Raw genomic sequence first — 27,738 nt, 5'->3', positions numbered from 1 at the left:
CGAACATCATTAAGCTCGTAAGCACGGAAGTACAGCGCGCGTGTCGTCGCGTTTACAAAATTGTGAAATCGCTCGTTTCCCAACGGCTCCCGGCATCCGTCTCGTGATCTTCATCCGCAAGCATAAAAAAACACGTTTACCCCCTCTACGTTTTGCAAGCGACCAATCGTCGAGCATTTGGGAGTGTTCAAAGCACACGGAGACTTTTTGAAAATGTTCGTATCCCACAAGGGTTGCAAGAGTCTCCTTTCCTGCATATGCCCTTTTGTGCGTGTTCGAGCCACTTCTGGCGTACACGTATATCCGTAGACCGTGACGCGTTGCACACAAGCTCCGTCCTGTGTATGCGAGACCCCGTCTACCTACACGATTTAATCTCTCTTGGTATAGAGCGTGACGGTGTGTACGCACGTAAAGGGACACACACAACGTTATCGAGCGTTGTGTTGGAGCACACGGTGTGTGCCAGCCGTGCTACGGCACCACTGGCGCGCCTCTACCCCGGCTTTAGCATCGATTTCCAGTCGGACGACCCAGCGCGATCGAGCGAACGGTACGCGCCTTCACGAGGAGGTACATATCGAGCGCGTCCGCCGCTCGTGGGAGTCCGCGAAGAGGGGTCGCAAGAGAAATAATACAGTTTATCGTCGAAGCGACCGACGAATTTCTGCGTAAAGCATTATATATGATAAAACGCAATCCATCGCTTCTATTCCTTCGCTTTATGTATTAGGAAGGATAGGAAAGAGAGAGGGGCAGAGCGAGTGGGAGCGGATCTACGTAGAGGGGAGATAGGGTCGGGCGATTTAGTAGTAGTGTAGAGTCCCGAGAGGCAAGAGGAAAAGGGGACGGGCAGAAGGCAGCGAAGGCGCTGCCCTCAGTCGGTCGGCCGCTTCACTACAGTCAGCATACACAGAGTAGAGCAAGCGATTGACTATACGTAGTCTTTGCCTAAGCGCGCACTACACTCCGTGTGTTCCCGTTTTTCGAGTGAAGGCTTCGAGCTTCGTTCTGCCCGCTCTTTCGCTCGGTCGGTCGGTCGGTCGGTCGGTTGGTGTGGTTGTGAGTGTGTGTGCGCGCGCACACTCACACGCGCTCATCCAAATAGAGACGGACAGAGAGGATAGAGAGAGAAAGACAGATACAGAGTGTTGAGGAGTCGTGCAGAGACAGGCGCGCGTACACAGCCATCGAACGTGGTGATTCGTACGGAGGCGGACGTGCGATAGAGCTAAAAACCGAGGCCGTTTCTTGCGAGGAAAAAAGACACGGCGTTGTCCTTCTTATCTTCTGGTCATCAACGTCACACCGTTGCCGTCGATGAGATCGTCAACGGGTTTTCGTCATCAACGCTTCAGCGTAAACTTTTCCTGCTCGACACGAAGATACACGAACAGTTACATGGGAACAGTCCGTACAACAACCAGTTCTGACAAACGGGAGGATCAAAGACGATCGTGAGTAAATAGAGCGAGAAAGAAGGGGGTGGCACGTACCCTTGCGGAACGCGCGTGTATAGTATCATCCGCGCGACGGACGATTGAAGTACGGGAGAACCGTCGTGTGTATTCCGAGAGTTCCTCCGTATATCGGTGCATACGTGCGTGTACGAGGACTACTGAGAGAGGTGGGGGCAGATAGACTCTATACTTCGCGGACATCCGGCGGGGAAACCGCATGTATTCGTACGAAGCTCTCTGAGAGAGCGAGGGAAAAAAAGAGGAAGGATCTGCTGGCGCCGAGGGAAACACACGGGTGCTCTCTCGAGTGCTCGACGAAGAGACTTCAGAGAGGAGAAAGGAGGTTCTTTGCGTTCCGATTGCTCGCGTATCTTACACGTTCTCCTTTTTGTCCAGCTTAGACCGAGCCAGATATATATCATCGCTTTTCATAGACGTGGTATAGAATATTAGAGATATTCTGTTATTTGTCGTAATCCTCGTATCGTTGATCCTCGTGTGTGCGTGCCCGCACGCAACGGTTGAAATTTTCGGTACAAATAATAAGGGTGGTGGAAAAGAGGTGGAAGGACGTGACGGCGAGAGAGAGAGGGGTAGAGCGAGGGATCAAGGGGGAAAGAGAGAAGTGAGAAACACGCCGAGCAGTGCTGCTCCCTATTGGCGACGTCGAGTCGCGCTCCCCACCCGGGACAGTCGAACGAGGTCCGAAGGCGAGTTCTCGGCGTGTAACTACGGTGATTTTCCCTTACGAGAGTGTACGCACGAGACCTCGTAGCTCTGCAGCACATCACGCGTTCCGCGTAAACATCTCTCGACATCACGATATATATCGGTGGTCTAGTATTAAACTAGAAACGTCAATCCTGGGGAATATAGTGAAGAAATATCTTTCGGAGGAAATCGAAAAACAGCTAGAAGGAGAAAGAGACAGACGGAGAGAGAGAGACACTGGTAGTGAAGTCCGCTTTACACGCGTGCTATCGTCGATAATTCTCTCTCTCGGAACGCGATCAACTCTGTGTGTGCGCCGATCGTGAACGCGTCCCACGCGTGTGTCGCGTATCACCGCCGCCGGTGAAACCAAGAGAATTCGAACGAGTCAGAGGGTAAAATAGGATTTCTCGCGTGGTCGGTCCTCTCCCGTGGTACGCGCGGAGAGGGGTGCACGAAGAAGTGAGAGAGGGAGAAGGAAAGAAAGCGAGACACCGCTCGACGAGGATAGAAAAGGAAGAAGAGGGAGAAGGAGGGACAGAGAGTGTTGAGGGGAGCGACGAAGACGTGTATAGTGCACAGAGGCGCCGGTGCTGCGCCCCAACGGCCGTTCGTCGAAACTCAGTTATCACAATGGCTTCCGTGAAAGACACAGCAACTTTCTTCGCGGAGGGCACAGCGAGTCAGTTCGAACACGTCTTAAAGCTTTATCCGCAGGCCCTCAGACTCAAGGCCGATCGGAAGACGAAAAAGCCCGAGGAGCTGATCAAGTTGGACAACTGGTAAGTTCGATATAACGTCTGATATTTCGTCGACATATTACGCCCGATACACACGGGCCCTCCTTTTCAACGAGGGGCTTCCACCACGGGCACACACGGGACAATGAACCCGTGGCGCGCCAGTTGCCACCACATACCGCATGTTGTGTGTGTTACCCGTATGGCCCCCTCGTCGGACCTAGCTGCAATTTCAGATAGTATATTTACTCTCTCCTATTCCCATGATCGACGACGATCGCCAGAGCGGCGGCTTCGAAACACGGTGGCCGCTAGATCGCCTTTTAACTAGTCGTAGAAAGGATACATACTCGTGTTGTCACGTGGTGATTCTATTAACTCACTTTTTTCCTCTTTACTTCCTTTTTCTTTCACAATAATACAGTATGTTATTCCGGTTAGTTTTAGTAGTAGTAATTGGATATTTAATATGGATTTTCGCCACGATAATATTGACCTAGGAATTTTCGTGGGAATTTTGTGCCACCTCATCGAGGAAGTTTCGACGTTGCCATTACGATCTCGTGCTCTGCTATTGTATTTGGTGTTGTTTCGTGTGACAGCGTGTTTAAAAATTTTAGAAAGAATGTTACGATGCACGAAAAAATACGATACAATTTCTTCTAAATATTTTTCTGTATTTCCATGAATGTTAAATGGATTTTCGAGCAAGCGTCGCGCTGGCAACGATGCCAGTGAAAGAGGCGACTCGCCGGCGTCGCTTTCACGGCGTCACACAACTACCTTGACTGGTTCGGACACGATTAACGAACCTTTCTCCACTCTTGTTTTCGCAATTCTTTTTTTCAATGGTTGGTTCATCTAGCCTATATTCTCATTTCTTTTCCAAATCAAATGATTAACTCTTTTTTCAAATTTTACGATACGCAACTTTGTAGTTAATCCTACAGACTGTTTTCTTTAGCACCAATAATACACTCTTGCATCTTTTATATCCAGTACGATTTTCGCATGTTTACACTATGTGAAATATCGTAAGATGTTCATTTAAATATTTTCAAATATCTAATTCAGAATCATAATATTAGGCATTCAAACAAAAAATTTCAGAAATTCTATACTTGCAATTGTTTCGCAAAATTGTATTTAATCAGCCAGATTTTTTAAGCAAATTTTAGGTGGTAGCATTCTTTACAAATCTACTTTCGATAATATACATAAATTGGCTTACTGCAATGTATAAAATGCGTACGTTTATTTTCTCTACGTGAATAGAATTCGCATGTTCTTTATCAATAATTTATTGCTTTTCAGATTCTTGAATATTTAAAATCTATTGTATAATATCTATTGATATTCCAAAAGTTGTACAAGACAATTGATTACCCTTTTTTGGAACTAAAAAAGCTATCACTAAACATTTTCAGAATTTTCTTCTATTTATTCATCCCTTGCCAAATTTTAAATTGTATATAATACAATTGGAATCAAATGTGGTATTGCTAAATCCGAAACCAATGTATATTCTCCCTACGGAAATCGTTTTCTCACATCTTTTGTCATGTCAAATAAACTTTTTGTTCCACAAACTGAAGTCTTTTGTGTATCCTGCTCTGATCTATACTTCTTTCTGTTTAAAATTCAACTTATATTTTCTTACCATGCTTTCGTAAGTTATATACGTTAGTGTAATATTTTTCGCATAAAGGCAATTTTACAAAAGCTTATAAAAGGAATCACTATTTATTTATGTGTTTACATAGAAAATTTTATCATGTGCCATTGCATGATCATGATTGCGATTTCAACTAGGTTAACTCGTAAACTGGTATCATTGAGTCATTGGAGACTATAACAATTTAAGGTTAGATTACTTAATTTTTTAACTTTTTAACTTAATCTAATTCTATTATACCGATCTTTATCATGGAGAATGTAAAGTACAAAATAAGATGAAATATCCCAAATTTTAGTAATCCGACATAAATTATCATAGTTTTCCATGAATCAACACAGCTATTTGAGGTTAAAATATATGTGTGTATTTCTTGATCCGTAATTAAAAACTAAACAGTGTCCATTGTTGACAGCCGGCAATTGATTTAATGTCATAATGTTCTTTTTATGTTAAACAGTATCGATAATATTTTTGATAATAATTAATTGGCAATCGTTTATTAATGTAGATTCTTATCATTAGATATGCTTGCTGGATAAAGTGTAAATTTTAAATGAAAGAATAGTCCTCCACTATCAAATATAACAGAGCTCTGTAAATTGTGAAGTAAGGTTATGTCAATATTGTCCAACTTTGTTTTATTTTATTCATTCGCGGTTTAATTTCACGCACGGAGATCTAAAGGTTTGTTACACGTGACAAACGTACTTTAATTCGTTATTACGTTCAACGAAACTCGTATAATTTGATAAAATGTTTCTAGGTTAGAGTTGCGGGATTCCATAGAAAATCAATGCAAGACTATTTTTCTTTTTCAGAAATACTGCCTGATATAGGAAATTTATATTTATCGAGAATTTGGATACGAATTTATTCATCTACAAATTGATAAATTACTTATCGTGTATAGAAATATGTAAGTTCTGTAATTACCAAGTAAACAGTAAAGTTCACGTCTATTAACTTTTACTATATCGAAAAGAATTTCGATGAACATTGTGTTTAAAGTTAACAAGAGCAGTAATTATATCACATGATATAATGCAGAAAAATAAGTAGCAAACACGTTATCGGAGGATATAAATAATGCAACATGTAATATTTTGTCAAGTTACAAATGTAAATAGTTAATTGTCAGAAGATAGGATATGTAATAAATATTTAAATATTTAAATATGTAATAAATATTACTAAAATTGAAGAAAGAGGTTTATCGTAAAGCTTCATAATTACTTCAACTTCTTCATATTCCGTAAAATTCTGGGATCTGAATGGAAAGAGCAAATCCTTGGAATTCGTTTTCTAATCATATTGTTGGTAAGCAAAATTTAATAATGGGAGTAGACCGGAAAAAGTAGCAAATGAAACGTTATGTTAACACAATGTTTGCTCTTAATGAGATAATACACACATATATATTTCTCTATTAACACATTGTCGGTTATTGGTGGTCATCCGTGACTATTATTAGAGAATGATTTTTAAAATTGGTCGAAACATTTGCATTAAATAAACAGTTATTAAAAAGTTGAAATTGTTCGAATGCCTTTTGACTTATTTAATATTTCACATTGTTAGTATTCAAATTATTGACAATTTTACGAACGTAACTGTTTATTTAGTTTGAATATCTCAATTAACGTTTAGTGTAGGTTATTCAACATTTAACTCAGAAACATTTGTCATATACGGTACACGATATAACTTATAATTATTATAACGAAGATTAATTGCTTGAAAATTGTGAACCTTATTATTAAGTGCTAATATTTCTACTAATTAAATACCAACTACGTATCGTGCTGAAAAATGATATCACTACGTCGCTATTGACGAGACACAAACTTCATGTAGCATTCAACGTGTACATATATCAAAGTTGAACGATTTTCATAAAATTAAAAATTGTATCATTTTTCATTCAAGAGCTTCGTCCGTATACCGAATATTTTACCTCCGAAGAAAATTACCGACTCGGCTTACAAAGCGTCAGCAGCAGCCCCTTAAGAATCAATCCTCTCTCGTTACACAAATTACCAAAGACAAGGCGTTGGATAAAGCTCGTTTATCAAGACCGACGCGCGGAATTTGGAGCGTGGAGACGATAAAAACGAGGATTTATCAAGGGGAATCCGATTTGTCTGGTTCTACTGCGAAATTATAGAACGCAGCTCGATGTAAACTCGACTGAAATTCGGAGCGAAATGCCTGGAACCGGGACAGTTGCCGTTGACGAGGCGTCCGCGAGCGACAACGAGGTTTCCACGGCGCGTGCTTCAATTCCACTGGCGTCACGTCTGGCTTAATTAATTAAAGGCAGGTTCGAGACTCGTTAAATTCCACGTTACGACTTTTTAGTCTTTCCTACGACGACCGGGAATCGGGCAATAATAATGGAATCTTTACCATCCACGATCGTCCCGCGTTCCGCCGTTTAATTATTCATTCTCTGTTCGATAGTGCCCTCTCTTTCCACCCTTCCCCACCAATTTCCCTTTGTTTTTGTTAATTCCGCATAGATCAAACTAGCGTCAATCTTTCTTCCTTTCTCTGCACGTCCCCTTTGACCAATCGTTCGCTCTTTTTTCTCTTTATTTTTTCTTCCTTTTTTTAACAACCTATACACACCTTGGAAAACTTATCCGTGCCAGTTAAACGAGCGATTACGATAAATTGAATTGTTGGCTTCGGGGAAACGCGTTTTCTTTGTGCCTGAAAGGGAATGAAAAGTCCAAGAACGGTATTTCTCGGTACTTTGCTATTTGTCATAGCTAAACAAATCTGTGATTTTCTCTTTACAATGTTTTCATAAAGAAATATTTTTAATAGGGTGAAAGAAATTTAAGGGGACGTTAACTCTCTATAAACAAATTGGATCGTTGATGATCCAAGAAATTTTATCCTTGGATCTTTTGTCCCGGATGTTTCACATTTATTTACTGTAGCACAGGCATTTATAAGCATCCCAGATGTTTATCAGACTTCTGGAGAATCTGGAGTAATAGGAAATTTAGGTTTGCACCCAGTTTGTCTATGAAGTATGGAAAATTATGTTTGTCTGCCAAGAGCATATATGAACAAAGAGGTTTTCAGTATCTCTAAACATGTTATAGATTTTAGCCACTTCTTTTTATTTAGCGAAAACCTATAGAAATCTTTCAAAACAACCACCGTATAATTAATAAGCGTTGAGAATTTCTTGTGACAAAATTTCGTATAAAAATAATTTCATCTAGAAGAAGCGTCCCACTTGGGGATTGCGATTCTTAAATTTACAAGTCGAGTTCTGCGCCTTTATTCCACGCTAAGAAAACGAATGATTACGATAAATTTAATTGTTGACTTCAGAGAAATACATCTGATCGTATCTAGAAGAGCTGCAACAAGGAATCCATTGAGCATACATATTCCAACGGAAGTCAATGGATGGATACAGTGGTAGACGAATTTATTGAAATATTTACTGTTACTATTATTTAATACATGTAAGAGAATAATTTTCTATGCGGTTTTTCTTATTGATAGTTAACTGGAAATTTGCAACTTTGCGATCGATGTGGAAGTGAAGAGGCTTTGCTTGCAGTCCTCTTCTAGCTGAAAGGCGGAGGGGAATGGTACCGTTGTTTTCATTGCTGGCAAAGCTTGTTTACGTCAAGGCTACTTTTCTACGGCGTCCATCGATGCCTTGTCATCGTTACGCGATGTATCTGACTTCCTCGAATCATGTTCAGTGAGCGAAACATGGTAAACGAATTGTGCGTCAGTGGGGATTGCTCTGGGAGATGAGATATTTTGGAAGAAGTGCTACTTATAGTGGCTCGTTAATTGGCTTATTAATTGGCTTACTTCAGGGCTACTTATGGTGGTTCGCGAAAGTATGTGAACGCTCGCCATAGTAAACTTGAATACTTAACATAGAGACTCGTTCGATATTCTTGAAATACTAAATTTGGAAGAATTTGGAGTATTCCGAATTATTATTACGTAGTTGATATATTATATCTGAAACTTGCTGTATATCTAGCGATCGAATTTTCAAGTTTCTAAAATACTTCTTCTTTATTGAATTACTTAACATATTTGTAGACACATGTCCAAAATTTGGAGTACTTTTACTCGTTCAATAGTTCTAACTAGTCTAATATGTTAAAGTCATAGTTAATGTGAAGTCATAGTTTCAATTTAGTATTTCATTATTCTAAATTACTGGGTATATTTAAAATGTAGATTGTCGTTAATAATCGAACACTCCTAAGTTCTAACTTTCTTTAATATCTCACTATTGTAAATATCCTACAATATGCTTAGTGTACCCGAAATTAGAGCCTTAATAATCAAATACATATTTTTAACATGTAATCTTCAGTACTCTTTGTATCAAATTGCTTCATCTTCATTCAAACTCGCTTCATATTGTTTATTATACTTTTAGACTCAATAATGCCGCATGTAAACCTAACACCGGGTCCACAAGTTTTTCAAACGTTCCCTCCTATGTGTCCTAGCGATTATTTCTCTTTTCATCGTTTGTTTTTCTAACACTGTAAGGAACAGTTGCGTAACACCACGTGTGCTTCATGGCAAAGAGCCCCAACGATGCAGGTCACAGACGGTTGTATTTTCAAAGTCGGCTTTCTCTTCATTGATACTCTTTTCTTTTGTATCAGCCGAGAGTCGCATAGAAGTGCACCGCCAAGTAGCTTCTTAAGAAGATAAACTTACAAGGATTGCGGACACGGCTCGCCCGTGTCACTCGCGAACTGAATACCAACTCGAGGTGCTTGAATTTTCCCAGCTCTTTTACATTCGGTTAAAGATTACCGAGAACAGTTTTTAAAGTTATTCTATGCGCCGCTGGATGATCAGTTGGATGAAGTGAAAGTTTAAGGAAATTCGTTTTCCTTGAGCTGTACGACAGTATTACAGGTGTTACAGTAATAGCTTGGTTTAGATTATTTTTACGTAATACGACAATATTACGAGTATTACTATAATAATAATCTGATTTACGTTAGTCTATATCTTTCGCTATTACAGGCGACTATTCTCGTTAAATGTCAAAATTATCATATACTAAAAAAGATAACTACATGTATCATTCTAATTTATACCTACTGTCGTTGAGTCATAGGTGATTGCAACTGTTCGAATTGAGTTATTATTGAATTAGATCTTAACCTAATTAGGTTTAACCCTTTCGGCACTAAAGGTGACTATTGTCACGAAACGTGAGTCTCATCGTACATTGAAGGTAACTATATATCTTTTTCATTTACAGTTAGCATCGTTGCTTTGTAAGTGACTATTACACTTTGAATAAGGTTATGTTATATTTAATCCTTTCTACATGCTATTAAAGGTGACTATGTATAGTTAGAGAATAGCGAGCTCGTGGTAAACTAAAGATAACTACAACTATTCAACGAGTGTTCACTATATATTAAAGATGACTATAATCGACTAACATTGAACGCTCGTTATAACCACGTATGAATATAGTTACACAAAGTTGAACTCTTTCCATAGTAAAATATAACAGAATGATTATAAACGAAGACACTTATATGACATCTTGACAGATAAGTTAACAACTCTGGTTGAACACAGCATAGTGTGCTATTTTCTGATTTACTTTCCTTTGTTCAATTTGCATTGTTACGCAATATGTTTACACTAACATAAAATATAGTCTCATGACTCAGTTGTCTCGTGGACGTAGCGAAAGGATCAAAGTATTTCATTTCACTTTGTTTCACTTACATTTTACGTGGCAAAAATTATTAATGGTCTTCGTCGTGTAAAATAAAGGATACAGGCTAAAGTATAATCTAAATCGAACTGCGATAGTCATCTATAAATCAAAGAGTTGAAGGGAGATACTCTAGCTTTGAATCCCATAGGATCACTGACAAATGATGTGAGTGCCAAAACGAAGATCTTCTTATGTGTAAACAAGTGCCATGTGCTTGTTCATTTTGGCACTCCGGTTAGCTCTATTTTGAAATTGTTCTGAAAGCTAAAACAACTTACTCTAGCACTTACAGTGTTTACTGCTATATACCTATAAAATTTTATGGACGTAGTTGTTCCACTTATGCTTATGTATTTAATTAGATAATCCAATGCGAACAGATGATTATTATCGATATACGACTGTGTACAATATATATGTCTTGCACCGGATATGCGATAGAAGAAAGAATCTTCGGAGTGAATTTTGTAGAATAAAAATAACAAGCCTCTTTGTCTCTTCAGTGGCCCTGGGAAAAATTGTTTTATGTCAAATGATTAATTCTTTTGTCCCGTTTAATTTAAAGAATAAGTCATGGAAGAAGAATTTAATTTTAAAACCAGTTCAGTCAATTTAAAACGTTAACCAAATTACTAACTTCCTGTGTTATTTCATAAAAAAGAAATTTATCGAACAATTAATTTACCTTAAAAACCTATGGCAATTTAGGAGAAAAGTAACCTTTAGCTTTTTACTTAACTCATCTAGTGTCGAAGTTACTAAAGGAAGAGACTTGGGGAAATATCTCGCTAATCGGGATAGAAAAAATTCTGTTCACGGAGATTAAATTACGCATTGTAGTTACAAAAGCAGGTAAAATAATCACCATAAGTATATCGACTCTTGCACCTCTGGTAATTAGAATTCTTTCTTGAAGAAGGGACAGGTGAAAAGCAACGTTCGCGAGGTTGAGAGACCGCAACTTTTTGCTACGGTCAAATTACGCTTTTCCGGTTTGCAGTTTGAAGAAACCCGAGGGCAACAGGATACTCAGGTGAAGAAGCAGGGAGAACCTTTCACGACGTGGCGAGGGAAACACGCGCAGAATGATCATCGCGATCTATTCGCCTACATTTTCCTATATCATCGGGTTTTCCGTTAGGTGATACGCAAGTTCGCTTCGTAGAAATATTTTCGCTGATTCACTCGTTCGTCAAAGCGATGAAAACATTGGGGTCAAACGGTTAGCGATCGAACGTCGAGCTGTAGTCGATGTGGTCATCGCTGCTCGATTCCTTTTGTGCTTGTAATTCTAATAAATATCTGTTTCGTCGTCTTCACGGAGTTTCTATGGTTCCGTCGATTTCGTCAATCGTGAACTATGGGAATGGGCGAGTTTCGACAGTTTGGTCACCGATTTTTGTTGTGAAGTTACGGTTACAGTGGTTCTCAACCTTGTTTTCTCGTAAGATTCCTTACTTTATCGTGGTTTTTATTTCATCGTGTTTACGGGAATAATTTTAATCTTGTTGGAATTTTAGCTGGCAGAAAATTTACGTATAAAATTGTGACAATGATAGACGTGTCTGTTATTCATTCGGAAGAACAATTGCAAGATGATCTTTGTAAAATTAAGGTGCTGCGGGTGCTCAGACCGGTTCTCGTGACATTTCTCGTTTTATCGTGGTTTTTGGAAATATTATTTTATTGGAATCTTAGTTGGCAGATTCAAACGTACGTTTATGGTATAATTCTAATTGCGAATATTTTTAATTCAGTCAATTGTATCTATGTATCTACTTGGAAGGACGATCATTTTTCTTCCTATTTGATGACTTTCTACAGCACCGCTGAAGGTTTCGCGTTACTCTTCTAGCGATAGTTGGGATAATAAGCGAATGATAAACGGTAATACAAGGATATGCAAAAGAAGTTAGGTGATTTTCAGTAACGTTGCATTTGAGTTCAGTGTTTAATGGGCTAATGATAGAAGAATTCCGAAGAAGGAGCAAAAAGAGAAGAGTAAGGATACACCTGATCGTGTTAAAGTTGCTTTTTAAGATCTCGTTGTGATTCATGAGTCTTCTGTCCGATTCATAGGTTTCTTTGTACGGATATTGGTTGAAATATCTAGTGAATGACTAAGATATGTTCGCATCTTAAATATCTTACCTCTTCAGCCGTACAGTTACTAGAGTCTTTAAAAAGTTCAATTTGCCAAAAATACTCAGTTACAAAAATCTAGTGGATTCCAAAATGCGAAGTATCAAAGATGTTTAGAATTCACTTCTTCCACTACTAGATACCTTGCACAAACACCTTGAGCAATCAAAACAAACATCCGGAGCACAAGAAACGGACACGATTTTAGAAGTATCATAAATACTTGAACCTCTTGAAACTTTGAAAATTTACATAAACCTTCATCTTTGAAAATTGTCATTCAAAAAATATATCGACTAACTCTTTGCAATTCTCATTTACAAATTACAATATCAGGAACACGAAAGACCATCTAAAATACCTATTTAAAAATTCCATTGATCCAGTAACAGATACTTTGCACTTAAGCCATCCGCATAAATGAGAGGCAACAAAAATCTCCGCAATTCTAAAAGTATTATAGGTAATATCATAATATCGCAATTTTACGTAAAATTGTATTGGGAACGATTTGGCGCTAATAATATATTAATGGACACGTTTACAACGATGAGAAACGATCGTGAAAACGATTGGTGTCGGGACTATTGGGCAACGAGGTGTTTCAAAACGCGGTGAAAATGACCCGCTGTGAAAGAGGAACAGTCCCGTGGATGCGCGTGCTTTCCAGGCTTGTTCCACGTTGGAATTCGCGAAATATTCCCGCGGATTACGGGTAGGTGTGCGCGCGAGGGGGAAGGGCGGAAATAAAAGAGGCGAAGGATCGTCGTAAAAGCGAGCTGGAAAAATAAGGCTTGTAGAGTTCTCGCGAGGCACAATCCTCCTCCTCGGCGTTTTAAAGCACGGCGATTGTGTCAAGGTTGTTTTAGCGTTGCGTGGCGTTGTGTGGCGTGGCGCGCGAGAGCCTCTCAAAATGGTTGCGCGGCCGACGTCCTGAAAAGGTTTCGAGCTATGTCTCAAAAGAACCGTCTACACCAAAGAAATGCTCCGTTACGACACTTTACTCGATTGTTTTCTTTCTTCGACTTTCTAGACCTCGGCGATCAACAATGAATAACCATGCGAATAATCGCAATCACTTGCATGGTAATTGCAATTTCTTGCTACTTTGATATTTAGATCGTTTGATCTTTTTTTTTTGTTTATGGTTTCTTATTGATAGATCGAAGATTTTTTGTGCATCTATGGGAAATTTAAAGATTCACGTATGTGTAGAGTACATATCTGTAACTTGGTGCAAGTAATGACAATGTCATTATTTATAAGTTGAGATATTAGCGTTTAAAGGTACCTTCAAAAAATTCGTGTTCAAATAGTTCGTGACACGGTAGTTTCTGCTGTTTCAAATTTTTTTCTGATACAAAAAAGCAGAGTTCAAGCTTATATTATTTGTGTTTTTTTTATGTCGACTTTGAACCTTTTGCAGAAAGTTTATTGGCATTTACATATACAAATATAAATAGCCATTTCTAGATAGAATTTGAAATTGTTTGTGTACATAATTATTTAGGAATTCAATTCCGGGTTTGATTCAATTTTGAAAAAAAGACAGATATGGTATTAATTATCCTTACTGTTTTGAAACTGAAGTTTTGCCATTTTCTTTCTGCTGTTTGTCCGTGGTCTTCTCTATTCTATTAAAAATTATTTAATCATTATTTTTTTGATGACAAGTAACAATTTTTATGATGAAATTTTACTCCAAAGATAAAGAACGCGGGGAACTTCAAGCATTTTAATACATCTTGAAAAACGAACAAATTCTGAATAGAATATTTTAATGAAGTAAGGTAGAATTCTCGTCGTAATTCTTACTTTGTGAGACGAATCTTTGCTTTACTTAGATCCTACTTTTTAATTACGCTCATAAGGATACTACATGTTTATCGGTTTCACTGTAGAAACAGATCCAAGTTTTTCGAAATCTGATAAAATATTGCGAAACATATAATATAAATACATGATATCTATGACTTTTTATGGAAAAAATATTTTTAATCAAAATATTATAATTGAAAGTATATGCTGTACGAATATGCTTAAGAAAATTAGACTATATCTATAGGAACCCATGTAATATACAGTAATAGTTCGTAGTAACTCATATACGTTACGAGTTTGTAAGGTTTTGGAATGTACTTGGTTTATCAGCAAATTGGTTGAAGCCGATTAACAATTAAACGAATACTCGGCGTGCGTTCCTTTTATCGAAGTATTTTCATCCATGTAAAGACATGTGAAATTTCACTTTGAAATCTCGCGAAGGAACGCCCACGTTTGGTATTAATTCAACGATCGACGAGAATCAAGCGAATGGAACTCATTTTTGGGGCTTCTTTTTTCTTATACCCTTCCGCTGTAGAAGCCAGTAGAAAAGAACCAATCCAATATCTCGTTACTTTTTTCTAAGAAAATCTAGAAACTTTCTATCTTTATAAACTACTTGATAATAAATATTTATTTATTCAAGAGAAGCAACCCAATACATAATATAATAAAAATAATAGGAAATTCGATCCAGGAAAAAAGAAAGCGGATAAAATAAATTTAGTTTAAAAGATTTAATAAATACCAACCAACAATAAGAATAAATAATATGGCATAATCCAATTCTTAACAGATTTCTGTTATTCCTTTCATAGTCTTTAATATCACTCAAATGCTTTTTGTTTGTAAATTTAATTTAATTTAATTTAAAGCGACCTAACAAATATTAATCAACGTTAATAATAAATCATATTACATAATTACACATTTAATTATGTATACATCAAAGTTTATCCAATTCTTAACAGATTTCAGTTTATTCTTTTTATACTCTCAAATATTGTTCAAATACCTTTCGTATGATTTTCAACATTTATTTCAATAAAAACTAAAATTCATCTGCTTTTTACAAGTTCTGGTCGCCGTGGATTTTGGTGAATTATCGTCAGGATATCGTGCAAGGTTTATTTTGCCCGCAAAAGAACTCATTGTATTCTTATCTCCGCTTTATTGCGAAAAGAAGGCAACAAAAATACCAAAAAAAAAAAAAAGAAAAAAGGGAAGAAAAAAGAAAAAAGAGCCGTAGAGCAACGACAGTTGAACTCTCGTTTGAGAAATTACTTTTGGCTGCGAGACAAACTAACCGCTCTACGGTTTCCTCGGTGGTCTTTCCCCTTCTTCCACGATAATACTGTTCATTATCGTCCAAGTTTCACCGCAAACCAAAAATCCTAATCTTCAAACCGTTCCATCGCTCTTACACAGCGCGTAATTGGAAACATTCTGGGATCCTTTCTGCAACGTTCTATGAAAATAACAGCGGTCTTTTAAATTTTACTTTCGAAAAAAAGCAAGAATGTTACCTCGATGGAGAATTATTAGTTTTCTTTCATTTCATTCAGGATTCTAGCTGACAGAGGGGAAAAGAAATTAAAGTTGTGTTATTAAAAACTTGAGAAGAGATGCGTTTCTCTTATCGATCGATAAAAACACGCGCAGAATTTAAAAAAAGGATTCGATTCTGAAAGTGTTGGCAATTGGAATACTAAAGTGTTTAATTTTATTCCGAGCAATGAATCTCCCAGACTTCTGAAACATCATTCACGAATAAAAACTTTATCTTCAATCCTGAATTATTAAAAATTTTAATTCGACGATAATAACTCGAATTCCCTATATTCTTATTAGTCGTTGGAAAGCAACCTCAGCAACACAAATAAGTTAATTATCAAGAATACTACTCCTGCACAACTATACGGTTACGTACTATGAATCACATACTGTGATTTACATATCGCAAATTTATACTCGCGAACAAGTAAACAACCATGTGCGAGTAAACAAATGAGAAAATCGTGCTAAGTACATCGAACGTGATTGGGAATCAATCGAACGTATCCGTTCTACTATCGGCCACTGCAATCAACGTAATACGTTAATTACCACCTCCACGATGCTTCACGTACTCTCTTTCAGACAGTGAACCGCCTAGCAGCCGTAATTCAAGGAAACACGCGTCCAAGTGTCACATTATATGAATGAAATACAAACTATCCGTAACTAAGTTTAGCCGTTCAGCCAAACAGCTGATCTCAGCCGACCTCCGAAAGTACCTACAATAAAACCACGCGAGAGAGTGCTCTCCGTATCTGTCTCTGTCTCTCCCGTTGCATGGCCGTGTTCACGGATGCAGCCTCCGAAGAACAGAGAACTTGTCTCTCGGTGTCGATGACCCGAATAATGGGGACGAAGAAAGAGTTCGCTGGGAAAAAGAGGAAACGTTACCTGAACCGGGACGTTCGCCGCTAAATGAAACCAGATTCTTCAGAAAACGGCATAAAATAATATGAACAGAAAAAGTACAGCTCGGTATATTAGAATACGAATGGTGATAGGCAATGGCTGAGTCAAATACTGAGACTTTAGCATTAAATATTTGGATTACTCTGTATGTATAATGAGGATAGCTGGAATCAACGTAATTGGTTTTCAAATGTTTGTTACGGTATCTGTCGGATTTATAATTTATTATGAAATATGCATGGGATATAGTGGGTAGCGTTTAAATGGGAAAATTCCTTATATTACATTAAATTTAATTTAATTTAGTTCGTAACCGTTACTCGAAATAAAAATTTTGTAATTTCGCTTTTATTTTATATTAGGAATGTAAGAAAATATATAGATGACAGAAATAGGCGTAGAGGAAATTAGGGATTAATTTTTCCCTAAATTTTGTTGCGTTGTATAAGCGTTGAATCGAGGGAACACGCGTTTTCTAGTGGAAATCGTTCAACTTAAAAGCGATTTCTTGTTACGATGTTGGTATTTAAATGCATTTAAATTTATGTAATTAAACTAACATGTGTTTGTCTATGTGGTCAGCGAAAATTACATAAGTATTAAATTAAAAGACGCGAAGAGTGAAGATGGATGTGATCAGTTGTAAACATTTGGATTCGAAACGTTTGAAGTATAGAAGTGCTTAAATTTCAATTCGAATTTTCTGCCTGAATTTTGAATAATATATTTATTTTACACATACACTGATACAGACACTAATATAAGTTAGCAGCACGAATATAGAAAGGGAGAAAAAAGTTTTGAATAATATAACGATGCCTCGATAATTTGTAAAACAAATGAGTCAAAACTTCTATGATCTGTACTTAAGACTCGTAAAAAGAATCACTTAACTTTCATAGTGAGGAATCTTTCTCCTCAAATTAAAAAATGATTTATTTAATATTTCAAAAATATATAAAGTTCACTAAAGGACATTATTAAGAAATGGAAATCAAAATTATTAAAGTCTGTAAAATTCCATAGTGATTCTGAAAAAAAAAAGGAAACAAAAATTATCAGTTGAATTAAAATGGGATTAAATGGATTAAAAGAGAATGATAGGTTGGAATAAAATTGGAAGGTTTTAGAGAATAGAGAAAATATAGAAATAAAGTAGAAGGATGTTTGATGGAATATCGGAAAATCCGACGTGGAGAACGTGTCCTCGATTTGGCTCGTATTCCATCGCCAATGTCTGCCAGTCCACGTGAGCGTCAGTAGGTGGAAAACCGCTTCTTGCGGCTGCATTTTTAATCAGTATTCCACGATTTCTATGTTCCATGATACTGCTGGTTACGTAATCGTTCCCCTGTAACCGTGATCTTGCATACCCTGACGTTCCATTCACGACTGTCTTCGCTTACTGACCATCCGGTGACGTTTTCTGTTTGCAGGTATCAGAATGAGCTTCCAAAGAAGATCAAATCACGCGGCAAGGATGCCCATCTCAATCACGAAGAGCTCGTGCAAACAATGAAATGGAAGCAAATAGTGAGTCGATATTTTTTTTTTGCATATTATCCTCTGTTACATTTTGGTTTTCTAACTCTCTATAACTCAATTCTTTTGTTCAAAGTTAATACCAGAACTCAGTCTTTCGTTAATCACTTAGTTCGATTTCTTTAATGAAAGAAACGGTAGTGTGGTGCTATAGAGAAAAATTCGTAATTCTTTGTTTTTTTAACTTATCTTCTCTTATAGAATCATTGCCTTGAAACACACTGTATAAAGTATTAAACAGTCGAATTATTCAAGAACTTTCTACTGCTTTACAGTAATTGAACATTGGATGTTAACCGTCTTGTTATACTAGCGGGTATATAGCTTTAAAAAATGTATAGAATTTAAGATTTGACATTTTTTTTTAATTACAGCTCTAACAGTCTAAACAAGTCTAAAGTTAATTGCTCGCGATGAAATATTTAAAGTTACAAGACGTTCAATCTGCGATAAAACGGATTAGATTTGAATGTAATTGATTTTGTCTGACAATGGACTAAAAGATTCATCATTCAGGTCACGTGAAGTTATAGAGGGTTGAATGTAATTACAAGAAGAGGAATTAGCTCTTCTAAATGATTAAATTAAAATTGACACTCTGAAATAGTGAAACCTCAATGTAAATATGCTTTCCCAACTGTAAATAAGTTGTTCGATTACGCAACTTGTTAAAGATAGTGGTGTACACCAAGTTCATGATTCTTCGCTAAAATGCGAATTAGACTCGTGGGTAGCTTGTAGACTCAATCGAAGTTTTACAAGTTTCAAAGTTCATTTGAACAGTATATATTTCGCGCACAGCACGAAGATTCCAAACGGGTTTTAATCGCGGCACACGTTTCACTTTGATTATAAATTTTAGTATCCCGACGAAAATAATTTACTGGAGATACAAAAAGAAAAAACAGATTGATAATACAAAAACATATATACAAAGGATTAAACTTATTCTTTTCTTTCGATGTCTCTTCGAAATTTAATCCAACTGTGAACAGCTCAATTCCGATAACAAGATTCCACTTGTACTTCCATACTGTCATTTTAACTTTCTTTCAGGAAATATATTTTTCGTACATACATATCAACTTGTTAATTCTTAATCGAAAATTTTTTAATCGGAAACTTCTACAGCCGTGGAATTAAAAATGAACGAAGACAGATAAATCTTCATTAGATCGATTTCAATCCTTGTAAATGTACGTACGAATGTAATCTATCTTTAATAGAAACGAAGCGATATGTAGAAGAATAGGAGATTTTCAAATGTCGACACTATCACGCGTAAAAGATTGACAATTCGACTTAAGACATTTCCTGTAACTAGCAAGTTAAAAGCTACTAATTAAAATTCAAAAACTAATTCTATAATTTATCAAACACAACTTGAAAATTTCGACATATGGTGGTACGTGTACTTACTACCTTGAAAAAGTATTTCTAATACCCGTGTATCACCACCATATGCGGTAGTAGCATACGTCATAATTTATTTCATACGCGCTGAAAGAGTCGACGAAACAGGAAACGAATACGAGAAGTAACGTTCACGTGGCTTTCGAGTCATTAGTCTAGCAAATCGTGATGTTTCCTTTAAACGTTGGATCTTTTTTTTTTATTATTTGCAGCGTGGGAAGTTCTATCCTCAATTGTCCTATTTAGTAAAAGTGAACACACCTCGTGCTGTGATGGCGGAAACGAAGAAGGCGTTCAAAAAGCTTCCAAACCTTGAACAAGCGATTACTGCCCTCTCGAATTTGAAAGGAGTAGGCACCACGATGGCGTCAGCCCTATTGGCAGCAGCATCACCGGAGAATGCACCCTTTATGGCGGACGAATGTCTGATGGCAATACCGGAAATCGAGGGCATCGATTATACCACTAAGGAGTACCTCAACTTTGTTCAGCACATTCAAAATACCGTCGAGAGGCTGAACAAACAAAGTGAGTGTTTCTGTTAATATACGTTTAACTCACTTATCGTCGATTAATTATCGAACTCAGTATCCTTAGTTGAATTTAAAAAAGGGAAAAGGAGAAAAGCGATACATGGAGCAAATATCGAATTGTTCAACAAGTTTTCTCACGATCTTTCGTATCGGAATTAACAGAATTATCAATGTAATCGAAACGTCCAATTCATGATTCTTCACACGAACTTTATGCATTCACAATATCTCGAGATTTTCTCGAGATTTAAATGATTTTTTATAAAGGCTTATTTTTTCATGCATCCTTCATTTTGATTTTTTTGAAAATACCTTTATACCTTAGTCGTCGATAGTTCTAGCGTCAGGACAATTTGGAAACAAGTTTCACAAATATTTGTAAAACTATTTTACCTCTTTAGTATATACCTATGTGTACGTATTGATTATTCTTTTCTAAACACATTTCTTTTTCTTCTAAGAACTTTGTGTTTGTCATGATGAAATCACTATATTGGAAGAAAAAAGAACAACTTTTTATCCAGCCCTTGTACTATTAAAATGTATATATTGGTTTATGTATGTAGTTGAGATTAGTTAAGTTATTTGATTTCAATTAAATGGAGATGATTAGCAACAGGATCCTGTTGCGGATTAAAAGTACTCTTTAGAATTTCTAATTTTCTGTTCATTATCACGCCGACTGGCAGTTGCTTTAATTCGAAATACATAATTCGAAGCTACTTTATCTTTGATTTGTACGGACAAAAATGAATAATTTATTTTGTATGAACAGGAACTTGTACTAATCACATGGAACTTCGTTTATCCGAACTGTTTATTGAATCGATTAAGTCCACTTCTCTTAACACGAATTCCTATTATTTAGACAATAAAGCATACGTAACGAGGAATCGATAAAATATTATATGAATTGTTTGACTCCCAATGGATTCATATAGATACACTTCTTCACTTGAAACGACTTGAATTCGCATAATTCGACTAATTTAAATTTACTTGATCTCCTATCACGATTATATCAAGATCTCACTATCACTCTTGTTTCCCAATTAAATCAAATTGTATAACATCACTGTATCGATTAAATATATAACTCGAAACGAAACATTAAGATAATATTTCGACGATCAGACTGCGGATATTTATGAAAATTTATATTTTTATGAACAGAATCTAAGAAACAGAACCCAAATCGGTATTGATTTCACTTTTTGTATATTATAACAAGTACAGCAGTATCTCGTTTGTTTGAACGAAACTTTCGTTAATATCCGATTAAATAAACTCCTGCCGATTCAATCCGTTTATCTGAATGTCAACTCTTAGTGTGTGAACGAAAAATCATAGGTGGTGAAGAAAATAAATAGATACTAATTACATAAACTATCTGTCTTCCAACAAGTTTGTATAAACGGATTTCTATTGTACTTTATTTTAGATAATGTTTTCGTATATTACCGTGGCTACAAAAAGTATTAGCATAGTAATTTATCTTTAATAGAATAATAATTGTAGACTACTTAATTAGATCTAAACATACTAAATTTTATTTAATAATACCTTCGATAATATACCCTATGATATAACTTATTATTAAATATTATTATCTTCATACAACTACAGAGATTCGAACCTACGAAAATGGAATGCAGAATTTGATAAAAAGAAATACTTCATTGGAAAATATGGTCATGCGTCAGTACTTTTCTTGGTCACTGCATGTATGTTTCTTCATTGAAAATTCCCATAAATGCATAAAGGTCCGCAGTCTCGACGATCCTTATCGCCTAACGATTAAATATTTAACAGACGTTTGGTTCTTTTTTTTTCATTGCAGCGTCGAACGGCAAAACCTGGAGTCCCCACAGGGTGGAACTCGCCCTGTGGACCCACTACGTGGCGTCCGAGTTGAAGCCAGAGCTGCTGGACGGCATTCCAGGCTCCACAGAGAACGGGAACTCTCATCCGCCCAGCAACGGCGAGGCGACAGAACCGTCGGACGACAGCAATCAGGAAGTGGCAGTGAACGGTAAGGAACTAGGCAGTATTGATCCGGCGGCCATCGACGAGAACAGCATGACCACGTCCTTCACCGAAGACTCGATGGATAAACCCGCTACGCCGATTACAGCGGCCGTCGCCAGCGAAGACACGAACGATTCACTCGCCACGAACGACAACGACGACAGCAACAACACGCCTCGACCGACAGACAGCGAGGACACCGAAGACTCGCAGGACGTACAGGAGCCGCCCACCAAGAAGAGTAAGAAGTGACCCACCGCCAGCCAGGGAGCCACGAATACGAGCAACAACGTCAGCACCCTCGTGTCGGCCGCCAATCTAACGCTGATCGCAGCGAGGCGCTTCTAAAAACCGTCAGGGTCACCGATCAGGGTTGCGGATAGTAGACCTGTAGCCTACCATCGCACCATCACGATCGTTTTGATGATTCTCCTTCGCTCCTGCTCTCTCTCTCTCTCTCTCTCTCTCTCATATTCCTCTTTATCCATTTTCTTCCTCTTTAACTCTCCAACTATGTACCTTGTTCATTTCTTTTTTTATTTTTTTTGCCTTCTTTCCGTTCCTTTTTCCTCACCGTGAATTATTTATCCTAGATTCATTAAATTCGTAAGGTTCCCCTTTTTATCTCCTCGTTCCTTCTCTTCACTACATCCAGTATCTTTGGACTTGTTTCGCCTTCTTTTTGCTATTGTTTGTAGAAATATATCACGAGACCTCGTTGTAAAATAGTGTTACTGCATATATGATGGAAAGTGGAAGTTGTGTATAAGCATCTTGCTGGTCTTTAGATATCCATCGCGCTAGATCGGAGGCAGAAAAAAGAGGTAAAAAGCTCGATATTTCGAAGATTTCCTTCTTCATTCTCATCGTTTTTCTTTATATTTTAGTGACTTCCTCTCTGTTCTTCTTCGCGTCCGTTTTACCATATCGACCGATTCTGAACAGGTTCTTTGGGATGATCGTACGATTAGCGTTATTCGCGACATTTCACGTAACTTTTATACCATGTGATAATAGTGATAGCTACTTTCTTTCGACTCTACGCGAAGGAAACCTCGAGATGACGGAGCTTTTTTACTTCTTCTGCTGCGCGTCGTAGTTTTTAGGAACTCTGAATATTTCTCTTTTTTCTTTCTTTTTTTCATGGAGATCGAAACGAAGTAATTCCACGCGGTTACTGCCTTTTGAACAAACACACGCCTCCCCCTCCCCCCGTTTCCGCTTGTTGCGCGATAGCAAAACGACGTAGACTTTAATTCAAGAGCCAAGACATCATTCCTTTTTACCATGATTTGTACCGGCGTTTTTGAAGGCCACTGAATTACGAAGGGCGATACGAAACGGCGTTGACGCATGTTTTTATCTTCTCCTTTGTTCTTTTTGTCAAAAAAAATGAGAAAATGTAAAAAAAAAAGAAAAAATCGAAAAAATACCGTGAATGAGGTGTGCATAGCGAATGGGAAATACAGAAGCGAAGGGAAAGAGAGAGTGGGAGAGAAAGGATGAGCGAGAACGTATAAAACCGGGTGTGAGAGAGATATCGAGTAACTGATTCCGTGACCAGCAAAAAAGAAAGAAACAAAATAATAATAATAATAATGATAAATGAGAAAAACGGCGGTACTACACACACCGATTACAATGATAATATTACTATTAATAATAATTATTATTATTATAATTATAATACCGAATCATTACCATAATTTATATATCTAAACAAGAAAAAAAAAACTGCATGTCAGAGTGATGCATGGAGCAAACCAAATACCTTGTAAGTAAAAAGATACTTTAGAAACAAATAAAAGTAACGCTTTTTTGAGTCCACCAAGAAAAAGAAATACGAGAACGAGTGGGCGGTCGGACCTGCACACACATACACATAACTACACACTGATTCGCGCGCGCAAAACCGTACACGAATACCTGTATAGAATGCGGCCATGATAGCAAATTCGAAGACTAATAGAATGAAGGGACAAAGACACCACACGTATACCACATCAAGGTTTTCATGTACAGGGATTTAACTAGTATTTTTGCATTATTAAGGATTATTAATTGTCCGAGGGAAGACGGAGCCGCGATGACGAATGCGAACCGAGGAAGAAGGGGTGAATGACGACGATGACGGTTATTGGACGGTTGACAAACGAACAATATATATCAGTAACAAACCTAAGACAGGAAAAAGTAATGATTAGGCAAGATAATAGAAGTATAATGACGAACTTGGGAGGAACTGAGGAGAGAGTGAAAGTGTTTAAAGAACGAGTGCAAGATTGCGAGAGTGATAGCGAGAGAAAGAGAGCGAAAGAGGAACAGAAGAATAAAGTAAACCACTATAGCTTGATCAAGAACGTTCATTCAAATTTTATATATATATATATATATATATATATATATATATATATTGTATATATATATATATATATAATATGCATATATTGTATAATATATATATAATATGCATATATTGTATAATATATATATATATTTTATATATATTATATAATATATATTTGTAATTTAGAACAGCGTGGTCAGGCTACTTTAGATACTGACCCTATTATTAAACGATACACACGCCATTGTGGCAGCTATGCACTTGTTTAGCTGCACTAGAATAAAGAAAAAAAAAGAAGAAGAAATGGAGGAAGAGAAGCAACTGACGCAAGGGACACACCGACAATGAGAAATCCACCCCTTCGCGCGAACAGTTCAAATTTCTGCTGTATTATCGATGATTATTATTATTATTATTCCTGGTGAATTTTTACCTTATTACGGAGCGCGTTAAGACGGGTGTTCCATATGAAGCAAATCGGTATGACAAATCGTTGCGACAAATCCGGCTTGATGCGACGCGGAGTAAAAAATGTCACTCTCGACGTGTCAGCATCGTTAGTAGTGACACGGGAACGATTTTTACATCGTGAAGCGATCTTACGAACTAATTCGTCGGCTGACATGTAGTGAACTTCTGCGAATGAACGCGACGGTAAATGAGAAACAAAGAGGGACGTGGATGAATAGAAAGAAAAAAAAGGAAGAATGCAGCAAGTATGAATCTACTTTAACGAAGAGAGAAAAACCGTAGTGATCCGTTCTATTTATTTAGCGCCTAATTTATTCCGTATCGATCGTTTCGTTGGCAAGGAAAGAGGATATATAAAAATAATATGATGATATATTTATATATATATATATGAATACATAACACGTATGCGTGAGAGAACCCCCCCTCCCCTCCTAAGTATTTCGGAATTAGAGGAAAAGGAAAAGCTGGGGGAATACAGAAAAAGTGTATGAACGTATATTTTTTGTCCTTTTTTTCTCTTGCGATAATTAGAAAGTAACACTTAAGTAGTGATTAAATCGACGGTGATGACTATAAGATTGCTATAATATACATATTTGTGAAGTACGAAATGGCGATTGATTATAATACTATGATGATGATGATACGATGATGATGATGATGGTGATGACGACGGCGATGATGATGATAATGATGATGGTGATGATGACGTTGAAGAAGACAATTATGGTTATGATTATAATTACGATCATTATTATATTATTGCTGCTATTACTGCTATTACGAATGACTGCGAGCACAGTTTTTATTATCTTATAAACGTAAACGGATTAATGTAGCGGAGTTGTTTGCTTTTTTTTCTTTCTTTTTTTTTCTAAACGCCTGATAAATTATTATTCTCGCACGTAATTATACGAGACATTCCACACTGATTTCTTCTTGTTCTGTGTTGTTTCTCTCTTTTTATCATCGCTATTTTTTCTGTTTCTCTTATTCTTTCTTCTTCTCTCCTCTCGTTTGTTCTCTTTTACGTCGGAAACGAAAGGACACGGAATATCCGAGAGAGAATCGCGGAAGTAAAAACACTTATGAACCGATACATTGTGAAGAAACGATGATCTCGCGACGAAGTTCCACGTCCCACGCAACACAACCAACGACAACGTCTTTCCGTCAAAGCACTATTTCTGCTTCCCACGTGTACCACGCGTGCTATAAAAACTTTCTCTCTCTCTCTCTCTCTCTCTCTCTCTCTCTCTTACTTTCCTCCCAATTTATCAATTTTATAGACTCAAATCTAGAAAGACCCACGATATCTTATCTTTGTCTCTGCTTTAATCCTTAACAGAGCGTAGATCTTTTTAAAGAAGATCGATTTCTTCACGATTGCGTGCGGTACCGCGAATTTCGATAGACGAATGAACGATGGAAGCTGACCTGACCGAGGGATAAGTCGCGTGATCGATGAGGGGACTCGCCGAGAAAGGTCAGATCCTTCCAAGAGGGAATTAAGTACATCGTCCTCTTGTGTCGCTTTCCTCTTGGATCTTCCTGGAGCCACGAGAAAAATTATTCACGAGTGAAACAAAGAAGATATTCGCTGAAATTTATCGTTCATTTCTCGAGGGGCTGAAAAGGGACAGTAAGGATTGAAGATTTGCAGGATCGTTTTCGCGAGACCAAGGTTCATGACTTGGAGTAACCCGATCGATTTTTATGCTTTGTGATCGTTGGATGGAGTTAAATCCAATTTGGTAGTCAATGGCAACTCAAATCATATTTGTCATGTGTTATCGTGTTTGTATTGATAATATTGACTTTGGAATATTATAACGATTCAACGATCCTTCGGTCTCCGCAAATTAAGATTCGTTTATACAGAAGAGCTGAGCTTGGAACGATTACTATACTACTTGAGATACTATCGTACTTAAATGATTGTCATCGATGGTTCAGCAAATGCTTGTCAAACATTCGTTAACAATTTTTAATGGCTTTTATTTAGCTTGCTTTTCTGTCTATTTGTCTGTCTTGGTGGAATTTTGTAAGCAACATTTCATCCATTTGCTGAATTTTTAAAGAAAAATAAAAAAGAATATATATAAATTTTAAAAATTAAGTAAATCGTTTTTATTTAAAAATGTACTAAAAAGAAGGAAATAATTTTCTGAACCAAGTATCGTTAAGTAATTGAATGTAATAATAGTATACAGGGAAATCTATATATGTCGAGCACACGTGGTAATCGTATGATAGGATATTACTCAATTGTTGAACTCATATTACTAAAAATAAGTACCTGGCGGACTCATTATGCATTTACGATGCATCCTCCATTTGGCTAACACCTCTTTTGTTCTCTTGAATGAATTTTTTCCATAAAGAAATTCCTAACGAAGACAAAGAAGGACATTCTCTACCGATTACAAGTTTTTTTCTTTATTTGGTCGTCAATTTACAAGCAATTTTCATTGAGAATTTTAAGTAACTTCATTTGGCGTGGTACAGTGGTGAAAGAACACTTGACTCAAATCATGAATCCAAGATTTATATCATCAATTACAGAGTCTTTGAAAGTGTTAAAATTGTGAAAACTTTGAAACTGAATTAATATGATCCTACCAAGTT

At 37.0% G+C, this 27,738-nt stretch overlaps 1 protein-coding gene across 2 annotated transcripts; it reads left to right on the top strand.

The window, feature by feature from the left end:
- The first annotated feature begins 839 nt into the window (after positions 1-839).
- Positions 840-25,492, top strand: LOC122574544. Of its 2 annotated transcripts, none has more exons than XM_043742236.1 (4): positions 840-1,457; positions 18,210-18,306; positions 19,941-20,256; positions 22,102-25,492. In XM_043742236.1, exons 1-4 carry the CDS (start codon positions 1,321-1,323, stop codon positions 22,539-22,541), a joined length of 990 nt encoding a protein of 329 aa, XP_043598171.1. In that variant the 5' UTR covers positions 840-1,320; the 3' UTR covers positions 22,542-25,492. The 2 variants fall into 2 exon arrangements, with proteins under 2 accessions (XP_043598171.1, XP_043598170.1); XM_043742235.1 differs by having other exon boundaries at positions 843-2,953.
- The last annotated feature ends 2,246 nt before the right edge of the window (positions 25,493-27,738 follow it).

This window comes from Bombus pyrosoma, linkage group LG14 (assembly GCF_014825855.1).
Source record: "Bombus pyrosoma isolate SC7728 linkage group LG14, ASM1482585v1, whole genome shotgun sequence".
NCBI classification, from domain to species: domain Eukaryota; kingdom Metazoa; phylum Arthropoda; class Insecta; order Hymenoptera; family Apidae; genus Bombus; species Bombus pyrosoma.
Note: the sequence above shows the minus strand (reverse complement) of the source record. Positions and strands in the feature narration are given on the sequence as shown.